Here is a 24543-nt window from a genome sequence, read left to right on the forward strand (position 1 = left end):
AGTGATTGGCTAGTCTTGACTAGTTAGTGATAAAGTTGATGTCTGAATTCTGAACCGATAATGGGGAGACATTTACAGAATAAGTTTTCATATTTTCATGCCAATTATGAGGGAATCGCAACTCCAAACATTTAGGCATTTTATTAGCCCCAGCGTACTGCCCTCTGAAAGCATCTATACAACGATCGTAGGTTTCTGTGAATCTGAGGAGCAAAAGTGCGCAAATTCTTCATTGAAGAAAACCTTTGTTAGATGTCTTAGTCTAAGGTCTGGGAGACCGGGGAGTTGCATATAAAGTAGAAAACCAAGCCCTCCTCTTCCTAACATTAGCTACATGCAGCTTACTACGAAAGCATCAAAAAATGAAAATGAACAATTCCAAGTTTCTGGAATGATGGAACAGGAAAAATTGTGGAAAGCAAGCCTCTATTGCTGGAAACTGTGCGTACATAGATATCTAACATCTCACAAATCAATAAAGAGAATATCAGATAAAAAAAATAAATTACGTTTCGAAATTTGGAGTTTAATTGACCAAGGCCTGATTGACTATCGTCTACCATCGTTAATAAAAATAAATTGGACCCTCCTTTGTAGGAACAACCGCTTGCAAGTACAAAAGAATCATAAGCAACACTTTGTTGCTTTGTTGTTTTTCGTATAAACGCCCAAGATAGGATCTCCACGATTTATCTGCAACAGAAACAGAAAAGAGGATTGAAATCAAACGAAATTGGCAGTGAATAGATCACATTCTAGGTGAGGGTGACAAAACTGCGTCTTTGAAAGTGACCGACGCAGAACAACAGAGTAGGATTTTCGGCTTTCCGGGAAGGCTTACAGAGAGCTGAAGCACATTTCGGTGAATCGGCAGCGATGGAACGAAAGTGTGGTGGACGCTCGGGGCTGGTTGGGTAATAACAATTCAATTCGAATTGCAATTATGATTTTATTAATTAGGGAAATCAGCTCTTATCCGCTAGCAACCAACTGTTGCTTACAGCGGTAACTGCAACTACCAAAAATATAGTTTGCATCTCAAAAGCTTTTTTATAACTACGGTGAGGTATCCTGTTGAGACTACTAACCTGTCCTCCACGTACCTCTGGATATTATTCAATAATAATAATCTAAAAACAATTTAATTCGAATCCCAATGATATCTATCTTCCGAATGAATATCAGTATTGTCCACTAATACACGCCCCGTACACAAAACTTCTTTAGTTTAGCATGATATATGCAGAACGTGCCCTTACTTCTAGCGAACAGGATCATTTTGGGTTCACGCTGAATTTTGGCAAGCGATTCTCAGCCACGCAACTAGTTAGTCCCTAGCAGCCAAGTTAGAATGGAAAAACAACGTAAGGGTAAATTGCAATGAAAATGCGGAAACAACTATGTTGTCCTCACCTCGTCCTAATAATTACTCGTATATAGCTTTTTAGGGGTAATTGTGTTCTTAACTTTATTTCAAAAATGTACAATGACCTACGGCTCTGGGGATGGCCGATTTAAAAGCCATCATTCCAAGTCCACCTTTCGTGCATTGCAGAGTTGAATACACAAGCCTGTTCAGGAGAAGAGTATCAAGGAGGCGCTCCACAGCTATACTTAAAGGTACGTTGGTGTGTTTATGTGAATGATGGCGAAGTCTGTATATCTCGAATTGATCAACGATTTATCTACTGAAGCATTTCTGGCTTTCAAATGATTTACAACAACAAGAGAGAGCGAAGGACCAAATGGATCAAGAAAAACGAGAGGCAACACCACACACAACGGAATCAAGAAAGTTGCCCTCCATTGACGCTAAAGATGGGGATGCTGGGAGTCCTGAATCCGCACCCACTTACTGACGGACCAGTTGGGAAGTAACTTACTTCCTCTTTTGTAGTCCACCGACTCCTCTTTTTTGAGTTGAACCCAAGTTTTCAAAAGAAAGAGAAAGTTGACTGACGGTCATCCAGGGCAGAGGTGAGGCAACGTCTGATGAGTTGCCTCTGCCCTGGACCAAACAGTCAGTCAACTTTTTCGGAGCAGCGTGGCCGAAAGCAACGACGATGGTAATTGCTTCTCTTAAATATAATCGCAAACACGTAATGGGTACGAATTATATTTAAGTGCTCCCAGGGCAGAGGTGGATCAATGTCTGATGAGTTGCCTCTGCCCTGGACGAAACCGTCAGCTAACTTTTTCGTTCTTTTTTGCTAAAGATGGGGTTATCTGGCGATGCAATTTCGTCACAACCTCACATTTTGGAGGATTATGGGAAGCTGTGAAGAAAGTTACAACTAAAATGTGAAAGGGATGAGGCGAAAATAGTCCGGCGATGGGAGGAGCTTACGAAGCTTGTTTAAATTGTTTGTGGCACTATCAAGCAATCCTTAGAACCTAGAATCATCAATAATGGGAAGCTTTTTGGTGCAACCACCGTCGATAACATTAGCGCAGGTCGATTCATCATAGCAAGACCTTTACAAACGGCGGCAGCAGTTGAAGGCACTTTATCAGGCATTCCGGAATTTGCACTAGCTACAATCCAAAGGAAAGTAGACCAGGTAAACTTCTAACAACTGGTACTTATCCGAGAACGTAAAACCCGCTTGCCAAATTGCCTTTACTTTGGATTCGCGAAGTCTACTCTGGTTGTGTGTACTTGTCACTGAACGATTTGTGGGGTATAAGAGAGGCAGGTCAGAATAACCAATTTACTACTACTGATAGAAATTCCGAATGAGGCTTAATGGGGGGCTAATCTGGGGATAGTATTCCTCGCATTCGGCATGAAATTCTTCAATAACGTTTCCAGCGACCACTACGAGATATGGAAACCTCACATTGGGTACCAAATAGAAAGAGTAGGTCAAACGAGAATAGTTCGGGTAGTATTAAACCTAACACGATATGCTATTGAAGCGCCGATTGTAAGGGTATGGTAAAATCGGCACACAATTGCTTATATGTAATTCCATATGCAAAATGTGAGGTGTGTTAAGGAAGTAATGGGACTGCTTTTTTATTTACCAACAATATTAAAGCAATTCCCTTAGGGTACTACACATTAGCGGGGTCTGTATTTTCAGTCTTAGTTGCAGCACTAGAGGGCTATATGCTTCAACTGGTACGTCAGTCTCGTTATTTTAGATGTTCCCCAAGGTCTCAAGGTGACGTCCTTTTAGGACATTTTCAGTTTGGACGAAAAATGACTGAGATCAGGCAAATAAGGTACTGGGGTATTAGGAATGGCCTTTAATTATCTTAAAAAATCGGCTCATTTGTGACATTTTTCAACACCATTTTGGCGCATACATTGTGGAAAAACTTTTCATTTAATGAATTTAATTAATTTTTCGTTGTTCTTATTGTTAAGCGTCGATTCGGTCTCGTAAAGGCCCTCAAACGTTAGACATTTTCATTGATTTGATAAAGTTGAAGACCTTCCCGAGCGATGTTCATACCATCATATTTTTATACTAGCGAAGAATTTTTTTATTTTAATAAGCCCGTTTAGACCGGCGATCATCTTTGCAAATACCTCCAGTTTTATACTAAATATAGTGAAGTTAAATCTGAAACTGATCATTTGGAGGAGATTGACAAATATATCCAGGGAAGGAGAAGAACAGAGCGTTACCAGATAGCTCGCAGTGATATCATTCTTTAATAATCTTTAATAATCATCATTCAATTCATCAAATAATCAAGGTCAACCACTGGGCATGACAGGATCGTTTTGTTCAGAAGGTTTGATGGAATTTTCAATTCGAACTCGTTGCAGACGCGCTTCAATAAAGGATAATCTCTACAGTAAGCAAATAGAATGCATATTCAAAATTTTGACAACCCGATATCCGGATTTAGTCAACGGAAATCAAGTAATCTACCACATGATAACGCCAAAGCAAATCATTCACATATAGTATAGCAAAAGAAAGATTAAAGAATTTGGTGATAACAAGTGTTTACTACATCCCGTGTGCAGTCAATGACATTGACAGACACTGCACTGGCAGACTGTGGGCCTATCGCAATCCATGTCATATTTTTTCAATAATTTTGAAGAAATTGAAACAATATTTTGTGATTTTTTTTTAAAAAATGTCAAAGTCAACGACAAATTGCATGATTAGCAAAAATAGTAATAGTAATCGAAAATGACTATCTTTATCTCAAATAATAATCTTTTTTTCTATTTTTGAGAGCTGACTATTGAATAAAATTCATGTACAAAAAGCTTCTGGAAAAATAACTGGGTCTCGAAAAAAGTAAATAAATATAATACTTATAAACACAATGACATAGCTCACACTGCACTTTTTCAGGGGACTGAAAGTCTGACACCATTTTCACAGGTAAAAATTTAGTTTTGCATTTCCAACCTGCAACTCACAAAGCAATATTCATCGCTGTTAAAACCACATCGCTTAGATGATCAGAGACAAAGAAAAAATAACCATTTGATGATAGCTATATAACTCCAAATTCACCAAATTGCACTTAACCCACATTTAACAGGTGACACAGATGTGAACTACTAAAGAGAGTGGATTGTATCTTCAGAAGATGAATGACAATTTAAGTCAACTCAAATCTGTATAGCACATTATAGATATCAGTTTAGTTGAAAGAAGATACGTAAAGGAATACAATGAGAACAAAAAGATGAATCGTTAAAATAATGTGCCTAAATTGAACCTTTTATTTAATATGTCGCATGTTAGTTTGTTCGGCAAAAATATCGGTTTAGAACTAACTTTATTTGTCACCTTAAATCAACTGGCATTTAAACTAACAATTTGTTAACACTAGGGCTTTTGATCACTTGAAACAATCCGCGATTCCATTGTTTCTATAGATATAGAACGTGATGCGATAGAACATCATAAGTCCGTATGCCACAGGCCATTTTTTCCTTCAATAACTAAATTAAAAGTATAGTATAAACTAGGAATCAGGAGGGTGTACTCATTATTATTGCATTAGCGAATTGTGATGAACATTTGTTTTTAAAGGGAGAGAGAGAAAAAGAGAGAGAGAGAGAGGAGAAATCAATCCCCATTTGAAAAAATAAATTAAATAAATAAAAAATGTATTAAATCAAATATAAACAAAAATAAATAAAAATAAAATAAACATTTTTTTCTATGAAATTCTACCTAACATGTATGCAACTTTTTAAAAGGTTATCAATCTTTCATCAATGTATGCGTAATATTATATATATATATGACGTTAGGTTGGTATAATGTTCAATTTGAAATAAATTTTTGAAGCATATTTTTATCGAATAATTGCTGCAATTTTTCACAATTATTGTTAATCTTTGCAGTATCAAGTGAACTGAATCAACTTGATAGCGAAAAAGATTCATAGCTAACGTGGTTTCTATAGTTTACACAAGGTCAACATTTTGCTTTCCAATACGGAAAGTACGTGTGATTAATCTGATTTTTGTTTCCAACCGATAGACCCGCTATACACGTGTACAATACATTCGGCCATAATTAAACCACCAGATTAACCCGTAGTCAAACCAAATACACCTCGCTGCACCTATAAGCAATCATTTTCTGAAATGGGCTAGTAAGGGGCATATCAGCTTTCAGATAAGATTAAAGCTCTGTACATTGTTGAAGTCAAATGTATCTGATATCAACGCACCCATACAAGCGTTTGTACTGTTTTAATTACGATTATATATATATACTATTGTTACCTGTATATCAGAGAGTCTAGTACGGTTGCTGCGTGTACTGCTCGGTGTTGTATTCGTACTAGAATTCGTACTAGATGCATTTGTTGTAGTTGCACCAGCGTTAGGTGTGATGGTATGCCGCAAGGCTGCACTATTTCCGCTTGATTTTTGTCCAGTAGCAAGCATTGCATAACGTGCAGATGCAGCGGATGCAAAGTTTCTTATAAGGTCCTCCTGTTTCGATTTAGTTGGGGATGCGGTTCGTTTGTCAAGTACATCTCCTACCGCTTCAGCTTGCTTATTCTTCAGAGCAGCTCGCATTGCCATTACCGTCATTTCCACGTTTTTCGTGTCGGAGGCGGTCCGGTTGATTTTAGTCTTCGTCTGAACAGGGGGTTGGATCGAATAGGCTCCAGTCGAGTTTCGACTCTCCGACCCACGTCGGAATTCCACTGGTCCCGTTTCAGTATCCTCGCCACGTAGGTAACAAAGCCCTGTTCCTGAGGCTATATCACTGTTGCCAGGTTGCAGGAGGTTCTCATGTTCACCATACCTCCGACTTTTCTTAACGAAATCATCATCGATATCATCCGTACTCAATTTCAGCTTTTTCTTGAACGAAGCCTCAACATCGTTTATATGTTTCTCAATAGATCCCAGAGGATCTGATTCTGGCATATCAACAGCGCTTCCATTTCCATTGGAGATGGCGCTGTTGTTGGGGGTTGTCTTGGGAGGACTTGGAGGTCGTTCAGGTGGAGGACTTTCGGCTTTGGTTTTCGGCGGAACTATATGCAGTGCACGGTTTGCTTCTTTAGCTTTAGCGGCAAGAAATTCACTTCTGGACGGAAATAATTTTGGCAAGACAATTGGCGAACGTTTGCTGACCGTGAATGATGTTTCGGTTGTACCACTTCCAGCTCCCAGTTTTTTAGGACTAGGCGAACTCGATGGTTTGATGTCAATATCTTGGAGTTTGGTGTACTCCGGTTTTGGCGGTAGTGGTGCTAAACCTTTTCCGAATCTGTGCGCCGGGATGCGGATACTTTTACGAATACTATCGTCGCGTTTCAAATCCGATTCCATTTTTTTAATATTTACTATTGCATCGATTAGATTTTTAACACTGATAACTTCAATATAAACTCGTTTAACACTTAATTTCTATCCAACACAATTTTTATATTTTTTTTTACATCGAATAAACGGATTTATCTTCACTTCAATTTTCCTGGAAAGGGAATAGGGGAGAGCACCTTTTGTTAGAGCATTTTCCTTCCACCGACAAACACACCGCACAGTCGGGCTAAGGGTTTAACACAATCACACCCGATGGTATATCGTTTTAAACTAAGTGCGGAGAGATACGCAACCCGATACGCGAACGCGATTCAGTAAGCCGTTTTCGGGGTTAACGCCGATAATTTCGCAGTCAACAGGTGAAAAATGGTGACTGAATTTTCGTATTTTTTTTCTAATGAATTCTACTCAAGCGACAAATATGGAAAAGTAAAACCTTATCACTCTTCCAATAGTGTGAACAAATAAATATATATATGTGTGTATGGTATGTATGGGTTGATACGTGTGCAGTGCCTGTCTTATCAAAGTTGATTCTCATATGGAGCAATGGGTTATTGGGAGTTTTTTGAGACGAAAAATGAATCTTTTTGAAAATTGGAGGAGCTAATAACAAGGGTATAGGGTAGGGCGTCCACAATGTCCACTGTTTACTTTTATTTCATCATTGGCATGCAGAGGCTTTAGTCATGCGTATTCAAGGGAGTGAAGGGTTCAAATTACGATGATCTAACTAAAGGAGGTCCTTGAAGATATCAACAGGTTGCTATGAACTATCCTATGGGAAAAGATACGCAGGATTCTCGGCCCTAATCGGCGGAATTAAAACTTTGTAAGGAGATACTAAACTGCTGTCCAGAGTGGTAAGAACTATGCAAGTTGAAGCCCTTAACTCAGCGCAGTTTCCGTATGATGGATATTGTTTGCACTACACTCTCCACACATAGCACACAACAAAAGATACTTTTTTTCTACAGAAAGGCTATTAGTTCCATTTCTCACAAAACACTAGCTTCCAGATAGATGCAAAGAGGAGTGACACTACCTGACCGACAATAAACAGAGCACACAAAATAATACTGAGGTAAAATGAAGAAGAAACAATTAACTTGCTGCCTAACTGCCAGATACTTCGCGGTTCACGGACTTTTCAAATGTAATTCTTTTTTTCTTTCAACTTTATTGTATTTTCCCGTATTCTGTTCGTCGACCAGTTGTTATTTCGGGTGAAGCGAGGTGAAATGAATAATAGTTAACGAGATTGATCCATAGACAGAAGTGGAGGAAGCCAACCTTCACCGAATCACAGTCAAACTATCTACGGACTTGGTAAAAATCTCCGGCGCGAACCAATGTTAGATATCAACGCAACAGATACAGATACACGATAGCAATAGTAGAGAACGACCAAAAAAAAAAAGATGTTAAACTGCCGACCGATAGAGGAGAAGAAAAACGAGTACACACAACTCACAGGTAAAACCATACACGACACAACTTCATACAGGTAACAACAGTCTTCTACTGTAGCACACACTCAACCATAGCCCCTCGGGAGATACAAGATACAAAATCTCTTTAAAGTGACCCATAAAAATTGTTGGATGCATGAATGCATGAATGAATATGGATAGGTAACACAACAACGATACATTGGTAAATATGGGTTTGGTGCTGAAGGTCGATACGCTCCCTTTTCAGGACTACATACTTGCAAGTGATGAGTGAGTGACGAGGAGTCGACACTGGGAAGTTTTAGAGCGGCGTGAGCCATTTGTCAGGTCATACATTGGAAAATTTTTGAAGTGATATTGATTTTATAGCTAAATTTAACCTGAGTATCGACGCTTTTCCGTTCCATTAACAAGGAGAGTGTACTCATTGGTTCTTGGAGTTCACAAATTTTTACATGACAAGGGTTGCAAAAGTACCAATTAAAACATCTCTTGCTACTTTAAATAGGAATGAGTTTATCGACAGTCAAAAAAACCTAACAGACAATGAAAACTGATAGTTCCACCACCTCAGAGCCTATTTTCGAAAACCTGTTGGCTCAGGTGTTGTTCAACCCTGTTCCAGACTGTTTACGAGCATTACGTCCCTGTCCTATGTAAATTTTGTGCTGTTTACTTTCAGGTAGACCTTTTTTTGCCTTGTCTGCTATTAAAAGTTCATTGCTGGGAAGACGGCAGTAATTTACCTTTGAATGATAACAAATATTACTCTCCATCGCAGGTAAATTACAATCCAAGATGCTCTCGGTTTATGAGTGGACAAAGGCCTCCAGAAGATTTTATATGCCGGCCTAGGAGTTGTTTGCTAGTAAGGTTAGTAAGGCTCAAATACAAATCATTTCCCAGTTGTAATCATTATTTTTAGGGGAAAATTTGGCCTTCTTGGAAAATGCTACTAAATTTCTGTGTACCATTTAAGCTAAATCCAGAATTTCACTAAAATCCCCAGAGTTAATTTTGTTTGCAAGAAGCAGCAGAAATACAGGCAAAAATGTGGTGAACACATTTTGAAATTCAAGAAGAGTATCTCCTTAGGACGATGATAATTATTTGATATCTAATATCACTCATATGATATCATATATAATATAGTAGAATCCCGATAATTCGTATTTTCGGCTAATTCGTACACATCTGCCAATCCCCAGAAGGGATTTTCTTTATTTTGCACTCCCGATAATTAGTTATCCCGATATTTCGCACCAAATCGTGAGTCGCTTCACCATACAAATTATCGGGATTCTACTGTATTTCGTCAAGATGCACTATATAAAAATACGTTTTACACGGCATATGCACTAGCTTTTCACAAATCAATTCAAGCTAAGTAGAGGATAATAAGAAGGAGATGCATTTTTTTCGGGAAGCCATCTACAGGAACGATTGCAATATGATGTCCCTGCGAGCTTTGTGTCTTATCTGCATATAGTGAGTAAGTTTTCCATGGAGGATAAACCAAAACTAACAAAAAAATCGACGAAATAGCAGGGACGAAGAAAGAGTTAAATGCGAGGGCATTTAGGAGGAAAGAGAGGCAGCGACGGTTGACATACCCGATGGGACACCGGAACGCCCAAATAAAGAGGAAGCCTTACAAAGTGGCGCGTCTGACAGTGCAGGGGCGGCAATTCCAATACCCTGTAATACCCCTGCTCCGAAAAAAAGGCTAGTCGGAATCGCTGATCTGAGCGGGTGAATTCGGACACGAACCGAGTGCAGTCGACCATCCTAGCTAGAGCCGAAGGGAAAGGCTCATCAGGAAATGCGCGGCAATCGTGAAGTGTATGTCGTCGGTAACGTTCCTCCAGAGGAATGTCAGCAAAGGCGTCAAAAACGGGCTGATGAAACTGGAGGAACTATTGGATCGTATCTCCTTCCACAGGTGAACGTGGAGAGCAGCGAAAGATGATTGGAAAACAAAAAGCCGCACTCGTCGCTGACAGCACTGCAGGAAGGCAAAGAATGAAAAACGAAAACAACTGACCACGCCGCCACAGACCCGTTTGCCCAAAGACAAGGAGATTGCAAACCAAAATCCAGTAAAAAAAAAATCCGTCGGCTCTGCTCATTAAGCCGACGGAAGGCAAGACATTTGCGGAAGTCCTTAGTGAAATCCGCTACAGGATGCAACGGAAGATAACGGACAAGAGGTTTCTTCCATACAGAAAACGAGGAGTGGCGGAGTCCTCCTCGCACTGGGCCCCAAGACAACTAGTAAGAGTACGTTCTGCGAAGCGGTCAAAAGGTTATTGGAGGAGAAGGCTCTTGTTTCTAGTCTAGAACCCATGTGCTCTCTAGAAATCAGGGATCTTGACTGCCTTACAGAAAAGATCGAAGTGGAGGAGGCGATAAAGCGTGAGTATCCAAAGGTAACCAATACCCGGATAGGTATCACCTCTATAAATGCTCGAGGCTAAAAACTCGCCGTGGTGGAAGTCCGCGATCAATATGCGAGGAAACTATTTAGCAGTGGTAAAATCAAAATTGGATGGATAGTGTGCAGGGTACGAATGCGGATAGTCTCCAGCAAGTGCTATAATTGTCTGGACTACGGGCACACTTCAGCAACTTGCACGGGGCCGGACAGGAGGAGAGCATGCGGCATGCAATCAAAACGAAAGTTGCGTTCTTTGCAGGGATCGTGGCGCGTCTGGTGAGAGCGTTGCACATTCTACGGGCTCGGGACAGTGTCCAATTTTTAGGGAGGAACTGGAAAGGGCTAGGGCGCGAATTGTATGATCCACATTTTACAAATTAACATACACCGGAATGCAACAGCTCACCAGTGGCTAGCGCAACTCGCTCTGGAGGTAAATGCTGATCTAGTGTTAATCAGCGAGCAATGCCGTTTCGACATTGCTCGCTGATTAACACTAGACTTTTGTGTCGGAATCTCTGGCATCGACGGAGGGCGGATAGCACGTCCTGGAAGACTTCTCGGCAAGTGATCACCAGTACATCCTGTTCGAAGTAGTTGACGCTACTTGGCGGCGAGCACCAACCCGACGTTCCCCCTGCGTGTGAAATGTCGCGAGGCTGAACATTGGGAAGTTCGTCGAAGTTCTTGCAGAGTATAGATCAGCAAAACGGAGTATCCACAGTCCGATCAACAAAAGGAAAGCTCGCAGCTGACAAAACCTGGTCAACGAGGTGAATTGAGGACCCATGGGGACTTTACTATAAACTTGTCACCTGGAAATTCGGGGCTCTGCGGACTCCCTGCATACTGAGTACCGACCAGATGGACCGCATTGTGCGGGTATTGTTCTCCAGACATCCTGTACGGGTTGATATCAATAGTGCGGAAAACGTCAAAGAATGCTCCCTTTTCACAATGAGAGAGCTCGAAGAAGCAGTTCTCACTATGAAATACAAGAAGGCGCCAGGTCCTGATGACATCCCGACGGAAGTTTACAAACTGGTGTTCCGCCAATGATCAGGCTTGCTGATTGGAGTATTCAACGCTTACTTCAAGAATGACATTTTTCCTTGTCGCTGGTCGCCAGACTCGCGCTGATCAGCAAGGGTATAGAAAAGCCGGAGCTTCCGTCTGTGTATGCTTGACATGGCCGGGAAAGTGCTCTAGAAGTTCAGCAGGAATAAACTCACTGAAACGATCCGCGCTGCCAAAGACTTATCCTCAAGGCAGTTTGAGTTCAGAACACAGAGATCCACAGTGGATGCGGTTCATTGAGCCGAGACAGACAGCCGCCAATCTGGACGGATAGTGCTCCCCATAACGTTTGATGTCAGAAATGCCTTCAATTCAGTAAAACTCTCTTTTCACGTGCCAAGCTCTCTTGCGGATATTGAAGAATTATCTAAAAGACCGCTCCCTTCCCTATGAGAAGCTAGAGGGCCAGAAGAGGATGGAAATCACGCCAGGAGTAGCACAGGGATCCATCCTAGGGTCGTACCTCTGGAACGATAGTTTGCTAAGACTCAATATGCCCGAGGAGTTGCGCCTAGTCGGTTATGTAGACGACGTTGCGGCACTTACTGCCGGGCGCACTCGTGAACAGGCGCAAAGCAGACTTGGCATATTGATGCGACGAGTAAGCGGATAGATGACTGCTCATGGTTTTAGTTTTGTGCAGAAAAAACCGAATAGTCATCTTGACTAGAAAGATCGGCGAGCTGACAATAAAGTCAAAACCAGTGGTTAAATACGTTGGTTTAATGAGCTTCTTCGAGCAAATCAAAGCAGCAGAGGAAGGAGTTGCAGCTGGAGTCTCGGCGTTGAGTCGGCTAATGGCGAATGTTGGGGGCCCTATATGTATTAGAAGACGTCTCCTCATGGAAGCAACGCAGGCGGTTCTGCTGTATGGCACGGAGGTATGGGTTGATGCCCTTGACAAGGAGGTGCATCGTAAGCACCTTGCTCAAGTGCAGAGACGGGGAGCTTTGTGAGTGGTATCTGCTTATCGCACTGTCTTAGATGGGCGGAAGTGATTCTTGTTGCCCTCCTTGCCAAGGAGCGTAAAGCTACTACCGCCATATGGGCGAAAACTTAAAGGAGGGGGTTGTCTGTAAAGAAGGGCAACGCACCATTATCGAGTGCCAACTCTCTTGGCAAAATGAGGCAAGGAACAGACGGACTGCGCGCTCATCCCTAAACAAACAACCCCATTCCTCCCCTCCCGTTGATGAAAGGGATTCCCTGACTTGACGGTGTTTAGTGGTGTTGCGGAAGTCCAGCACTCTCTGCGTAAACGCATTCACTTTCCTTATTCCCTAAAAAATATCTTGGAAACCAACACAATTAATACTGAATTCCACAAAATTTTTCAGTCCAATTTGGGCAAAGATTTTAATGTTATATTGTTTCCTTGGCAATTCACGCCATTAAGAGTGTATGTGAAAAACCTTGATAGTATCTCCACCAATTTGTAAAGGAAAGATACATCCAATTTTTGAAGGTTAAGGTGAAAAATTAAAAGCAAGTATTCCAAGGCAATTCTTAACATTCCCCATTTGCTACAAACTTTCTTATTTCACCAGTTTGCATGTATCTAAATAAATGTATCTTATTCTCTGTAGGAAAGAAAGCTGCTTAATATTCATTTGTGTAGATGTTTTGTTCGAGCGCAATGGGAGGATTTTACAATCTAGAAAAATTCAACGGAAATTTAAATTGTTCTGAGGAGACAATTTAATATCTTTATTCTTGGAAAATGAGAATGAAAGCTTAGGGAGCGCATTGAAAAATTTTACTGCATTTGAAGTGATATTTTCAATTCATTGCCAGGTTTCAGATTTATTTCTTTCCCATTTTTCAATAAAAAGGAATTGAGTTTGTTTCTGGCAGTTTTCGAGTTAACCTCGACCCCGAAAGCCATTGGAAAAAATGTGCGAAATCTTCTCAGGAACATGATACTCAGCTGGATGATTTGGCGAACATCCCCCTTCTTATGCAACAACAACATTAATAATAAATGCATAGAAGCGGATGGAAGTTTTTAATGGAAGGAAGCCCTTCTAATAGGATAATTGTAGAAGTATTGATTGAAGTGGTTATTAAAAGAAAATATCAAACAAAAGGATATTTTGGGGTATAATTTTCGCAGATTCTAAAGACTGAAAAATATTTGAATGGATAATCAATGACTATAACAAATGGACGAGAAATTTCCTTTATTCTACTGTTTTAACCACGAGCTGAGGTGAAAAGATACCAAAATGATACAAATTTTTCTAAAAAAAAATCCTGGCATACACCCAGGTAAATGGGCACCAAAAGCAGTGCAAATCAGTCATCAAACCAACGTAATTTATGCTGAATTGTATTGGCATTTTCAGAAAAGAAAATAAGGTCTCTCTTCTAATCCTCACGGTAATGATTTTCCCGTCACCACCAGAAGCGTATTTTCCAAATAATCTGAAGACATCGACTAGACGGTACTTAGTTGGATATGTAAATTTCACGACCGTATATGCAGAGACATATGTAGGCCCACTATCTATGGCTACGTTAATTTGCTCAAATGTAGGGAGGGGAAAAAGGAAGAAATTACCTGTACAGTGATTCGGAATCTATCAATTCTAAACATGATAGTGGATGTTGATTGTTTGAATATAACGGCCAATATAGGATGAAAGTGAAGGATATTTCACGAATAAGGATAAACACACAATTATAAGAACGACTTCGTTATGGGAGGACACAAAGGAAATGCTCGGTTTTATCTGAACTTCAAAGCATTGGCGAATTATCAAGGAAAGGTCATAATAGCTGTGAGAATGGGGTAGGGGTAAGGAACCAATTAACTTGAAGGTAACAAAAGATGCGATTGTAAAATTCAGGCCAACTTCTGGGAATCTCAAAAGGAAACACCCTATATCGTTTAAGTCATTAAAGGGACAGTCTGATATCTTTCAATGAATTTTTAAGATTTTTTTTCATAGAATGATTTATTTCTATATTAAATTCTTTTCATACAGTAAAACACCAAGAAAAAGAATCTAATTTCTTTGGCCTAGATATGGCGGTAATATGGTTCCCAAAAAAGATCATTTTTTAACAGCTTGGCACAGTATCTCAGCTCTGGAAACTGAAAACAATAATCCAAAGTGGATGATCAAGTACGGAGGGACTAACAAAAGTTCGCTAAATTGACACTTTAATTTTGCATTAGGATAATCTCATAAATTGTAGCTTGTATGTCATAATTCAGTGATATTTTATGTGAAATCTCAGAAAGATATTTTCACTGATCCAGAAAATGAACATTTGGTGATGTTAGTCTTGCACAAATTCAGGACCAGTACAACAGGAGGTAATTTCTCAGATTCACTCAGATTAATTGGGCTTGAATGCTATGGCTATGTCAAAAATATTTTATCATCACTTATATATATATAGATGAGTGCCATTCACCCCTTATGCGCTGTTGTTCGCAGTCACCTGAAATGCCCTTCAGCTCCCCTCACGCTTTCCCGAGATGCTTGCACTCCTCTTCTATTATTCTGCGCTAAGTGCCCTTTAGGACGATTCGCTCGTTGGTAGTCTTAGGAGAGTCCACCGCATAGCGTAGCCCGCCAATTCACCAGAGCCAAAATTATAGCTGCTATTCTTCTGGAAATTGATCAAATAGTACTAGCAAAGTAGTACATAGAAACACGCTCACCTCAAGTTTTCAAAAATTCGCTTGTAGATAAGCCAAAAAAGAAACTTGGACGCTATTTTCTATACTATGTCCAGCAACGTGTCGTTTTTGGTTATTTCGAAAAATAAAAAAAAATTGAGAGGAAGCGGAAGGTAAAGTTGAAATTTAGAAGTTTCAAAAAGAGGATTTCAAATAAGCACCTGGTTCTAGTCGGGCAGTCACTGAAGAAGTCGATGAAATAACGCAAACAGTTCAGCGAAGTCGGCATTCAAACTGCGAGAAAGTGTTGAAAGCAACCCTAAAAAATACGAGGGCCGATAGGACCCTCATTTTCGCTCAAAGCCTTGAAAATCATGCAGCGATCTTCAATCTTATTAAAGAAAAGGCGCTACATGCCACAACCAGTACCCCACCAGCTTTAGACACTCAGTCCTCAGTCATTCGTGGTCTTTACAGAGAGACAGACCCGGCTGACATAATGCGCAAACTCAATGAAGAGTATCCGCACCTAAAGTTGAAAAGCGTGTTGAATCTAGTCATGCGAGCCGACAAGCTTTTGCACAATCGCGGGTTCTGGCGCTTTCTTTGAAGTTGCAATCAGAGCTGTTCATAGCTACTTTTGAGCCAGAACAAGAGCTAAATGAAGCGTTTAAGCTGAAGTATATTCTCCACCAGAAAATTTCGCATAAGAAAGTCGAGTGCAGTGCTACAACTGCCAAAACTTCGGGCATATCGTCCTCATTGCTCCATTGTGCACCGGTGCGTGAGGTGCACGAAAACCCACATGCGAGGGAAATGCCCAAGTCCCACCGCAGACAAACCAACTTGCTGAAATTGCGGCCAGTCCGGACATCCCGTTAACTACCGCGGATGCCCGGCATACAAGGACATGGTTGCCAGAAGGGAAGCTGGCAGGGCAAAAAAAATGCCGAGGCCATGAAAACCAAACAGATGGTGACTCAGATATCTCAAAGCTTGGTCAAACCGGGGGTTTTTTACGCGCAAGCAGGTAGGAATACTCTTCCTAGAGCTGCAGCCACCCAAAGTCCTCTTAACCAAGCAACTAGGAATACTATTCCTAGAACTGGAGCCCCTCAAGTCCCTCAAGGCAACAAGTTCACCTTCAAAAACTTAGTCGAAACGCTCGCTTGGGCCCAACTATACAACTTTTAATGAGTTTATGGAGTTACATTTACATCCGCGTCCTTGGTCTCACACGCCCAACGTGCCACCGCATTAGAGTTGGTCGATTCCCTAAAAGAGGACTTCTTCTGTGTATCCGAGATACATTTAAAAAGCAGACACAGCGTTAATTTTACCGGACATAACATTATCCGGAACGACACCAACTGCGGTACCGCCCTTTCAGTCAGAGAAGGTTATGCATTGGAGGAAGTCTCCATCAAACACCTGCAAGCCTATTCCACAGCAGCTGCCTTAGTTAAAACTAACGACAGTAGACGCATCTTAATAGCTGCAATCTATGATACATAAAATGTAACTCTCCCTCTGAGCAACTGAGCCAAGACTTACAAATCTTGAGTCAAAATCCAGTCAAAATCTAAATAACTAATTTTTGGTGGGAACTTTAATTCACGGCACACTTCCTGGGGCGATTTGGCAAAAAAACCAAAATGGGTTTGCCCTCGAAAAATGGATCCATAATCAAAGTCCATTAGACCAGCGTGAGATGATCTTGCCAGACACACCCACAGGGCCTGAAAGTCAGTCAATACTTGACTATTTTCTAATGTCGCAGACGTCACTCTCACACTGCAGGAATATCCGATCACTTCGCAGTTGAACTCAAACTTTCCTTAAATTCTCAACTGCAAAAGCGAGTACCCAACACAATCAGCCCATACTAACTGGAATAAGTTCAGGGCAGAGTTAGCACCACAGCTAAACCTGAAAAAAATCACTGTCTCGCAAAATCTAATGGACAAAAAAATCGATGAGGGCATCATCTTGGCTGCTGATGCCATCAACTCTGCTACACGCAGAAACACAAAGCTCCTCAAAATCGATGAGATTCAGTTCAATAAACTGCCGCACGAAATAATAAAGTCAGGCAAATCTGGCGCAGAAATCTCAAGCGAAACTTCCACAAAAATGGCAACAACATAAGGTGTTAATTTCGCGGATTAACTGCCTTAGTACATTAATCCGTCAAATGGTGGAACAATTCCGTAGCAAGGAACTCACTCGCAAGCTAGCAGATTTGAAACCCGGATCTAATATGTTTGAACACATAAATAGACTGACAGGCCCCGCAACAGATCCAAAAACTTCATTCTTACCAAGAACAATGAAAACATCGGCATCGACGCTAGGAAAGCTCAAATACTCGCGGAGTCTTTTCTAAATCAATTGGACTCTCCTTCGCCTAGTAACAGGCCTCAGTTCGATTGTAGACACGACAATCAAAGACTTTCTTCATGAGCATTCACTCAAATTAACTACCTTCTCCACCTTTAACCCATCCTGCAAACATAATGACCCAAAAACGTTTTTGAGGTTATCACAGCTCGCAGCCTTCACTAAAAGCCCTAATGGCAGAAAATCAACCGGACCAGATAATATAGCAAATATTGTCATCAAAAACCTCCCCAGAGCATCAATGAAGTTCCTCCTTACAGACTTCAACAACTGCATCAATAATGGTTACTTTCCCACTACTTGAAAAATAGCAAAGATAATCGTCATTAAGAAAAAAGGGGGCTCTCACGGACCACAAAATTTCAGGCCCATCTTTCTTCTCTCCAACTTGGTCAAGCTTTTCGAAAAAGCATGGACAGTGGGATTAGTCCAACATTGCGATCGGAAAAACATTATTCCGAACCATCAATTTGGGTTCCGGGTAAAGCACGGGAGTCAACACGCACTAAGCTACCTTCACGACTCAGTGAGTAGCAGAATTAACGTCAATAACGAACCCAGAGTAGTGTGTGCGTTAGACCTTGAAAAGGCATTTGATTCCGTGTGGGTCAACGGACTCATTTTCAAACTAATCAGCCTTGATTTGCCTATCCCAGTGATCAGACAGTTTCTTCGAAGATAGGCATTTTTACGTCAGCGTGAGAAATGATTATTCCGATCTCCTACAGGTCACTTCCGAAGTACTTCAGGACCTAAACTCTACAACATTTTCATGGCCGACGTGTAAACACAAAACCTTATTAAAACCGGTTTACTGTTTGTCTGTGGTCCGTCTGCCTGTCTGTCTGTCCGTCTGCCAGTCTGTCTGTCCATCACACGCATTTTTCTCACGTTTACAGCGATTGACACCGAATTTGGTAGAAAGGTGGGAACTGTGAACGCTCACACATATAGTGAGTCCCCATTCATGCAGAGGGGGGTGTATTTTTTTGTCACCAAATATATTGATGTGGGGTCTCAAATGAAAGGTCTCGGTTGGTACTTTCCGAAGCTGGTCTTAGTTTTGACATTTGTTGGAAAGGCGTGGAGTTCGGGGGGGGGGTCGAAAGTCATCATTTATTTAACGGGGCCATTCTCAGAAACTGCCCAACCGAAAAATCTGAAAAAAATCAAGAGGCTGCCACTATATGGTGGCTGGCTCCAAAATACCTTCCATACCGATACCCCTTCAAATAAAGTTAATAATAGTATATCACTATAATGTTCAACAATTGACTGCAGAACCCCCCTTAACTTCATCCTAGCAGCACGAAATTTGCAACAATGTAGGCTGTAATATAGAGCTTGATCCTGCCAAGTTTGGTGGAAGTCGCACTATTAGTTTATTATAGTTTTTTTCAATTTCGATACAAAAAAAAAAATAAATGCTAATTTTCTTGGGATGGGGAATAGTGACATGCCTTTTCTCAAAAAAAATATGGACCGATGGATTTCTTGTCAACCTCTGAACTTCAAACTCGGTTTAATGTTTCTAGCTTTCCTTGATGCTTTATTTTAGCTCAGTCTAATCGGTTACCAAGGGACCTAACTTGGCCAATACGCCATATTGACTGAGGTTCAAGTCTAGGTTTAGGTATTTTAAAAAATGTGCTCATATTTCAGATTTTAGTCATCAATTTTTTATTTTAATCTTGAGGTTGAAAAAATTATAAATAACGGGAAAAATCAAGATTTGCGTGATGGAATAAGGAATCAGTTACCAGAGTATGCATTAATTAATACTTTTCCCTATTATTTAATTTTTAAAAATGAGAGAAATGGCATCGAAGCGCCAAACAAAATATTATACACTTCAAATTCTAGACTGTCCATCATTTCCGTATCAAAAACCATATTTGCCACATTTCAGTCCACAAAATATGCACTTTCACTGTCTACCACTGGCCGTTCATTGCTTCCATCGAATAAGAGCAGATCTCCCCACAAAACCCATGATTTTTACCGAGTTGAGTCGTTTCGGTAGATTTATCATCATAACCAACTCCAACTACCACCACGGTAATTGCACGGTATACCTCACTCAACTTGTTCCAGACTTCAGTTAAACATTAGTCGACTCTGGAACTTTGCATATTTGTATTTCCTTAATGCAATGGTGGTTGCGTCAAACTTTTTTGGATCAAATGCCCATTGATCAGTTTCTCGCACAAGACAGCATCCAGTTGGCAGTGGTGGTTCCAGTCCCACCACGCACACAGAAAATACTATGAAGAGATCTAGAGTCTTCAGGGGATCGCCATGGCGGTTGTGCTGTTGCTTTTAATATAGTTCTTGTTGTTAGTGTTGCTGTTTGTTAGCTTCGTCATCGAGCGCAACATGGTTTCACAACGGCAGCAACACGGCGGCTAATAACCACAAAACGGCTTGATGTAGACCGACCGTAATCGTTATGTCCATCTCAAGAGAGGAGTGACCTTATTTGGTGCTCAATGAAAGGTGGCCTTTAGCCCGCAAATTGACGAATTTGTCGATGCTGCAACTAGACAACTGACTAAAGATGTTCAGTGCCATGAGTGTCTGAGCAACGTGCTAGGGTGGAAGATTTCATTGGAACCCTTTTTAGGAGCGTTAGTTGGCTTGATTTGAGAAAAGATAGTAGATGGATGTCAGACCAGTTTTAACGAAGACAAATCCAGCTTTCGTTTGTGATAATAGTTTTTGCAATGATACGGATTGGAAGAGAAAATGGTTAATTGAAACATTAGTAACAGGTTTTCGTCCTTGATTGGATGACTCCAGAAATATAGTGACAGAATACTAGCTAAAGCAAAGAAACATCACTGGCAAAGGACATAAGACGAGATACCACTATTGAAAAACCAACATGGCTAAATTTGGCAAACCACTAATTCATTGATACATTAAAATATAGACTGAATATGTCAACATTTAGTAACGTGGATTAAAGTGGAAGCTGTTAGAGAGCGGGCCATAATTATTTTTAATCTGCAACGTTTCAAACTTGTCTGATTCTTTCCACTTTTGAAGCTTTCAAAACTTTCCTTCACAATTTTGATTCTAATAGTTTCTACAATTCAAACACGAAATATAACAAAAAATCATTACCGCCGAACACAAGTCAACCATAAAATTGATAAAATGTTTCAACCTTCATTGGTCGATTTTCTTCACGTGCGAAATTCACAATATCTTTTTCAGACCAATTCCGCCATTGGGCAAAGATCTGATATCTCATCTTAACATGAAAGATAATAATGAGATGTAATGTTCCTTTCCATTACAACCAAGACGTATCTTTCTTTTTCTAATTTTAACCTTTTCTTCTTTCATATCTTTTACTCAATTTTTACGAAAATCTTGCAGTTGGCACATTTCTTTATGAACATTGCGCGTCCATCATGATTCTGGTGGCGTAGACTCCGCAGTGTGAGATGAAACAATCACACGCGAAACCAGTTTTTGAATTTTGGCAATTTAAGTATATAACGAGTTTTAGATACATCATTCATGGTGATTTTCTTAGATCGCCGCGTATACAGCGGTAGTTGTTTTTTAGCGATGCGTCATAGATTGGGTAGCCGCGGAAAAGATACTAAAGAGAACAAGCAATTTCTTTTGCATTAGTTTCGCACAATTTCGCATGACGGATTTCAAGATACTTTTCCGACAATTCTTTCAAAATAATTAAGAACTACAATTGGCAGAAATGTAGGCTTTCTTCTTTTTGCGGTTAGACCTCTTTCCCTTGGTATTGTTACTTTGGGAGAAATTTACTGGAATGCAGGGCATACGTAGTCATGATGAAGTCGATAGATTTAATGCGTGTGAAGCGGTTGCTCTTCAAAGGAATTCATCGTAATTGCATCCGCAATTTGCCTTCTACACATGAACAGTGTTGAGTGGAGCACATCACCCTTTGGTTGTGTTACAATATAGGTAGACGGCTCCCAGCGTAACTAGTCTGTAATTTTCTTCAAAACAACCTTCAGCAACAAATAACCATATTAAGAAAAGAGGTTGCTAACGGCCTAATAAGAAAAAATCAATTTTCAATTAAACCAATCTAACAAGTCGGGTATGAAATATTTTATGTATTTCTTTTATAAAAACATCTGAGTGGACATTTGCCCCATTAGCACCTAGCACGTAATATAAAAAGACTAAGACTATCCACTTTCGCGTGATACTGGCGTCCTGAATTTGCCCAGAAGCGACAACTTTGGCCTATTATGACGTTAGTAATAGTCCAACTGAGGGGGGTCCAGCAGTGCACTGCAGGATAGACTGACGGGGAACATAGCTCCCTGAGGCCAACCTCAGCTGCTTAAGCTGTCTCTCCTCTGGAGCGGTGCGTGGCTTTTCAGGGGCCAAACCTCTCGTCTACCAAGACCGTTAGTGAGTGGTGATAGCCACACCCTGTACGAGGTGACCCTACTATTAACAAAACGCTACGGATCTAGACTGGGGAGTCGAAAAACACCTCCCCCAATCCAGGGTTTAATGTGAACCGTGCCCATTGGAGAGTTTGCAGTCGAGGGTAACTGATTGTATTCGAACGGAGCCTCACTGATACCTGGTCGCCTCAGTGAGTAAGTTAGACCTCACCATGCTACGGGGGGCTATGGCACGGCGGACCTCCTAACCCCCATACTCGTGGGAACCAAATGAGTACAAACAAGGAAAAGAAAACGAAAACCAACAAACGGGGGCCCTTAATCAGGCGAAGAAGGGAGAAGTTGGGACGTCAACCACTGGATCCAAGGTTAACATTGGTATACTTCGTGGACTACAGCCAACGAACACCAGTGCTTAAAGAGCAGGGACCAGCAAAAGCACGTCTGAGATAAATATAACAGACGTCAGGAAGGAGACAGGTCTCAGTGGTGCCGGGGTTAAATGGTACCTGCGCTATCTGAAGGAAGGCCTGAAACCAGAAGAGGCCCTTAAGAAGGCTCAGGACAGATCTAAGCCATCTCTACCGGAGCCTAAAAGCGGGGAGCAGCAGAGTTCAGCCCGCATGAAGGGAATGCTCCCAAAAAATCCAAACCTGAACCCACGGGGGGAGAAAACCCGGGCAAGACAGGAGTGAAGGCAGGACTCAGGAAGCCCGGCATTAGCTATGCTAGTGCGGTCAAGGGCATTCGACTGGTCATACTGCCAAAAATATTTCCCGAGCAAATACTCACTCGTGAGGAGCAGGAAACCATTGAGGACCTTGTCCTCAGGCAGATATGCAAGGGATGGACTTGGAAACTTGTGTTCACCGACATACGCTTTCGAGCGTGACGGATAATATTGCAGAATGGATTAGAACCATAGTTCCTAGATTGTCAGGCTGCGAAGAGGTGGAACTGTCAACATGTGCTGGGGATGATATACCAGGAGCCCACATGGTGACAGCTTTTCTGCCAAAAGCAGCGACAGTAGAAACGGAAGACCTTATGGGCCTCCTAATCGCCCAGAATGAAGATCTCCATACCCGACTATAGAGAGTTTTCAGAAGCAAGGTGGAGGGAAAGGGTAAACTCCTCACGGTGGGGCTAGAGGACCGATCCCTGGAGGCAATCAAACGGCGTAGTTGCCATATCAACTATCAACTATTTGGCAACATACCCGTGCATGTGCACAGGGAAAAGTCGAGGAAAGATACCTCGGAGGAAACACCGGGTGAAAAGCATACCGAGGTCCCCGAAGAAGTCTCGAAAGCCACAGTGGCAGAAAGGACTGGATCAACCAAGGAAGTAGACCTGCTGCCCAGTGAGGAGCAGAAGCTAGACGACCTAGGAAGCGCACTTCGACCCATGGGGAGGTGCATACAAGGCCGTTATGGCATCAATCAAGGGTAAGCGTTTACCACCGATCACGAACACAGATTTGCTGCGGGATATCATTAGCACTCTTTTTCCACAAGTTTCAACAGAATGAAACCCACCCACTGTCCAGATAGGTCCTGATGAATTTCCCGAGGTAACCACTGAAGAAGTTATGGAAGCCGTGAAGAAGATTGCCAAAAATGAAGCCCCTGATTTAGATGGCATTCGGAAGCAGCAAGCACTGACAGTGGCCGTTAAAACAGTTCCAAGGCGGTTCGCTGAAACATTTACGACGTGTCTAAAAGACCAGAAAGGTGAAGAAAACAGAAGCTTGTGCTAATCATCATCAACGGCGCAACAACCGGTATCCGGTCTAGGCCTGCCTTAATAAGGAACTCCAGACATCCCGGTTTTGCGCCGAGGTCCACCAAATAAACATTTGGGTGATTCTTCGTCCTATATGTCTATATGCTTTTCAAAAGGCATCGGCAAACTTTTCGAACGGGTCATCTTTAATAGGCTTGTACAAATCACAGGAAAGGAGGGTGGTCTATCAGACAGATTCCAAAAGGCAAGATCTACTGCCAATGCGATCAACATAACGACGGAAACTACGGAAAAAGCAATGCAGGGCAATAAATCTTGCGCGGTAGTTACTCTCGACGCCTTCAATACGGCAAAATCGAGCAAACTAATTGGGGCTTTAGTAAAATTGGGCGCTCCTAAATACCTGGTGGGCATAGTTATGGAATTTCCCCGGGAGAGGATATTGCGTTACGATTCGGATGATGGACGTAAGACGTATAGAACAACCTGTGGAGTTTCACAAGGATCAATCCTCGGTCCTCTCCTGAGGATAATAATGTATGACGAAATTTTAAAGTTGCAACTGCTCAAAGGAATGACAATCATTGGCTCGATCATTGGCGACA

At 41.3% G+C, this 24543-nt stretch overlaps 1 protein-coding gene across 24 annotated transcripts in view; it reads right to left on the reverse strand.

Annotated features, from left to right (window-relative positions):
* The window catches only part of LOC119655776 (serine/threonine-protein kinase MARK2), a 512551-nt gene that overhangs the window by 110542 nt on the left and 377466 nt on the right, over positions 1-24543 (reverse strand). For 14 of the 24 annotated variants that reach the window (XM_038061862.1, XM_038061860.1, XM_038061861.1 and 11 more), the window contains exon 1: positions 5720-7045. The exons of 2 other annotated variants lie outside the window; for them this stretch is intronic. In XM_038061862.1, coding sequence (XP_037917790.1) covers positions 5720-6784 — 1065 coding nt within the window. In that variant the 5' untranslated portion in view covers positions 6785-7045. Of the gene's footprint in view, positions 1-5719; positions 7048-8071; positions 8087-24543 lie in introns of those variants that run through there. 8 more of the 24 variants (XM_038061839.1, XM_038061838.1, XM_038061853.1 and 5 more) reach the window with 5 other exon arrangements.

This window comes from Hermetia illucens, chromosome 4 (assembly GCF_905115235.1).
Source record: "Hermetia illucens chromosome 4, iHerIll2.2.curated.20191125, whole genome shotgun sequence".
In the NCBI taxonomy this organism is placed as follows: Eukaryota; Metazoa; Arthropoda; class Insecta; order Diptera; family Stratiomyidae; genus Hermetia; species Hermetia illucens.